The sequence below is a fragment of the Orbicella franksi genome, chromosome 7 (assembly GCF_964199315.1).
Source record: "Orbicella franksi chromosome 7, jaOrbFran1.1, whole genome shotgun sequence".
NCBI classification, from domain to species: Eukaryota; Metazoa; Cnidaria; class Anthozoa; order Scleractinia; family Merulinidae; genus Orbicella; species Orbicella franksi.
In genome coordinates this window covers 32,260,706-32,264,924 of record NC_138151.1, presented here as the reverse complement: position 1 = coordinate 32,264,924, position 4,219 = coordinate 32,260,706, and the positions used below count along the sequence as shown (strand labels likewise).

Below are 4,219 nucleotides of genomic sequence, written 5' to 3'. Positions count from 1 at the left end.
CTCTCTCATATTTTCATCAGGCTGATATTTGCATGTTTCACCGTTCAAGTATTGAGTCTTTCAATTGCCTATGTCCGTTGTGATTGGCTTATTTAGTAAGTTATGACTCTGGATTTGGTTCACGATGCTCAAGTGAAAACCTCTCTAAAACTTCTCTAAAAAAACAATGAGTTACATTGTATTACTTTTTATATATATTTAACAAATGGTAAACGCCATAGCGTGCACTATTGAGTTATGGATGCACGCGGAGGTTGCTAAGCACGAAAGAAGCGTAAGAGTCGCATGAGGCGATAGCCGAGTGCAACTCTAGCTTCTTGAGGGCTTAGCAAACCTCCCAAGTGCATCCATAACTCAATAGTGCACGCTATGGCGTTTACCATTTGTTTTATAACATAACATTGAGACATTGGAACAACAGAAGTCCTTTTATTGAGCTACATCACAAAAAAGTGTTCGTGTAGTCTTACATCACAAGAGAAAACAAGTGCGCGAAAATTTATTCATGACAACCGACTGCACACCAATAACTCGATAAAGTTTCATCTTCACACAACTGTGAAGACAGTTTCGCATTTCTGGCAGAGGAACGTCGACCATTACTTTGGAAACAATGTCTGTCAAAAGATTTGCTTTGTAAACATTAGCACACACGTCAGCAACGTACACCCATGGGCAAATAGTAGACGCTAAATTAGCCAATCAGAGTGCGCGCTTTGCTTTAGTTATGTTATAATTGATGATGTGCTACTGACTATGACATTCCAATTGTATTATAAAACAATGCTTGATACGTGGTAATTACATCTATCACAGTTATGAATTGGCTAAAGTAACACTTGCATGACCCTGTTCATACAGCTGGACCTTATTTCAGTTTGTTCTGCGGCATAATGTAATATGGATTGGATGCCAGTCCATTGCAGGGTTACCCCCCCCCCCCCGGCATTTATTTGCTGGTACTCATTTAAACACCTGGGTGGAAAGAGGCACTGTGATCTAGAGAGTGTCTCGCCCAAGAACGCAAGGCAGTGACCCCAGCCAGGGCTTGGAAATCCAGAATGCTTGATTCGGAATTCAGCCTGTAATCATCCTCAAGATTCTTAATCTGACTACTTTATACTAGTTCCTCATCACCATAGAAGAGTTAAAATAGCAGCAGCGAGGTCTTAGTAGCTGTGTTAATGTACCAGTATTTCCTATGCCATTGAAAATACGGAACTACCTGTTCTTTATTGTATGCTTTGTTTCTAAGGTAACCGTACATTTCCAAAATTGTTGTCATGCAATTGGACTTCAGGTTACAGATGGTCTACTGCTGTATTACTAAGGTAACCAAAGACATCTTCTCTAACTATATCAGTGTTGATAAACGTAGCTGGCTGCTGCGGAAAATTCCCATCTCTTCCATCTCATTTGATTCTTTAGAAAGAGATTGCAAAATCAACCAGCTACTGTACTCCAACAGTAAAGCCACCTACCTTCAAAACTTTGTGACAACCTTGCAATATGGTATTTTATTACATGACTAAGTTAGTTCACAGGGCCAATAACTAAAATCAACCAATCAGATTGCTCCACTGCTGGTCTAATATTATCTCAGTATTGGACTGGGTACTGTCTTGATTGATCCCGCATGATCACTCTTGAAAATTGGTGGTTTTAAGGCTAACATCTCTGAAAGATGAACTTTTATAATTATGTCTGAGGGTATTACACTGTACATAGTCAAGGAGCATCTTTTTTGGCACCACTCATTAGGGATGCATAATCTAAGTGTAATTAAAATTGATTACAATTAATGAACTTGCTATGATAATTATCTCAATTTGTAGCCAGAGCCTTCTTGTTTTCTTGTGAAAAGAACTGTTATCTCTTTCTCTCTACAGCTTGACTCTTGGTGGTTTTGGTGTGGACCGCTTCTATTTAGGACACTGGAGAGAGGGTCTTGGAAAGCTGTTCAGCTTTGGGGGCCTGGGAGTGTGGACCCTTGTGGACCTCATTCTTATTATCATTGGATACGTTGGACCAGAGGATGGCTCCCTTTACATATTCTAGGTTCTGCTACATTGCAGAATGGGTCTTGGAAATTCCAGGTCCTTGGAGTCAGTTTTGACCGCACCCTGAAAAAGTTGGACCATGCCATCTCAGGACCTGTTGGGCCTGAGCTCACTTGAAATATTCAAGAATGTTACTACAATGCCAGAAGAACTTGGTCTTTGGCAGCTTTCTACGTAGCCTTAGGTTCCTAGGCCCCAGTCCTTATCTGCACTACTACATGCTGCAGATTTCAAGATGACCTTTAGTCCTGTACGACTACCACTTTGCACTGCTGGAGTGGAAGGAAACATTTTCCCAAACAACGTGGAAAAAACTCAATAAAATGAATGGTCAGACACGTGGATTTTATCCACAGGAGCAAAAAGTAGAACCTTAATGCATGGCTCAAGATTTGGCTGAAGTCAAGAGAAAGAATTAAAAGTTAGATTATTTTGTATTTGAATAACTATGTCCTTTGAATTTGGAGTAGTGGTAGTTACTTTGAGAAAATAAAACAGAAGTGGACTGTCTTTGTTTTGGATCACAGAACAAGACAAAATAATTAATCATGTGTTATGAAACACATTCTAAATAGTTTTACATGTAAGAACTGTGACATATATGTTACTGCCCAGTCAGATGCTCTATAGTCCAGCCAAGTACTGCTATTGATAATGTATAGACGGATTGGAAATATAATTTATTAATGGAGACTCTCTCTATTGAATCAATATTCAGTTGTCAATTGACAGTTATGTTGGAGGGCAAAAGAATGTTGTACATTGGAAATAACTAACATCAATTTAGAATTCTTGAAATAGTTATTTAAAAGCATTGCATACTTACTGTAATTTAAACTTTCGACAACTTGATGGCTTCAGTTTAAACGAATACCAAGTTGAGGCATTCGGTCGGACGAGCCATAACAAAAAACTAATTTAGCTCGGGTATACTACAAACTAACATGAACTCATACTTAAAAATATCAGACAATAAAATTTGCTTCCTTGTCATATTTCTATGTTGTAACAAATTATGTGTTTACATATGAAGACTATGTGTGCATTGTTTCATTTCCCCTTTAAATACCTATTTTTTTTTTGTATTAATTAACAAACACAATATACATAGGAGAAACTAAACAAAATAAAAAGAGGAAAATAAATCTCCCTACCCCGTTATATACCTTAATGGTATCTATAACAAACTTCTCGATCGTGTTATGCTCTCCGCGCGCCTATTTGTTACGTAATCGGCGCGCGATCACGTGGGTGTCCAATTACAGGTATCCAATTTGAATTGGATACCCACATGATTCGCACGTCAGTTACGCGCGCTTTAATGGCTTCCTTCGCACCGTTTCCTACAGCTTCAAAATTTTTGAAAAGCGTTAAGATGTTTTCACTCAAAAGAAGTTCTCAAAAGACATTTTTAATTCCGAAATTTGTTATAGATACGATTTATTAGTGATTGGACCGAGTGGAGTGCAATTCAGGGAATAATCGTGCTCGTAATTTCAAATCGGCCTCGCGCTTCGCGTCCGTCCGATTTTGAAACTACTCGCGCGACTGCTCCCTGAATTGTACTGTACTCGGTCCAATTACTATCACTAACTTGTAAAATCCCTACCCTTTTATATATCTGAAGCCTGGAAAAGGTACCCCTTTCCGGCGGAGCCTCCCCGTATAGTACCCCCCTTCCCCAGGGAAGGTTACCGATTGTCGAAATGAATAACATAAGAACACTTCAAGGTCACTCATGGTGATGTGTGGTCTTTTCTGATGGATCTGCAGATGTAAAACAGTGACAGCGGTGTTTCAACTCCGTAAGAGCATCCCTCGAAACGGCCTCCTTATAAGATATATTTCGTGCCCCAATTAATATGAATATACCTATTTTTCTACCGACATTGTTGCATACATTCTTAGATTACGGAGAATTTTTGGTTAAATCATCAAGCCGAGAAAATTTGTTTATGACATCACCGTACGAACCCGTATCAACACCATCTTTTCTTGGCGGAAAATTGGGCAGGCAGTGTTTTTCTGGCGGGAAATAGCATGAAAACCGCATTAACCATTTTGACAGAGAGAGTTTGCTTTTGGCGAAACGATTGCTCCCCCAAAGTTTTCCAGTTTTAGAAAAGAAAACTCATTTCTATTGTTATGTCAGCAAACGA

The 4,219-nt window shown here is 39.1% G+C and overlaps 1 protein-coding gene across 1 annotated transcript; it reads left to right on the top strand.

Moving 5' to 3' along the window:
- The first annotated feature begins 1,021 nt into the window (after positions 1 to 1,021).
- Positions 1,022 to 3,051, top strand: LOC145491743 (uncharacterized). Its single transcript, XM_081470992.1, has 2 exons — positions 1,022 to 1,331; positions 1,890 to 3,051. The coding sequence occupies exons 1-2, from the start codon at positions 1,284 to 1,286 to the stop codon at positions 2,175 to 2,177; spliced, it is 336 nt and encodes a 111-aa protein (XP_081327118.1). The 5' UTR covers positions 1,022 to 1,283; the 3' UTR covers positions 2,178 to 3,051.
- The last annotated feature ends 1,168 nt before the right edge of the window (positions 3,052 to 4,219 follow it).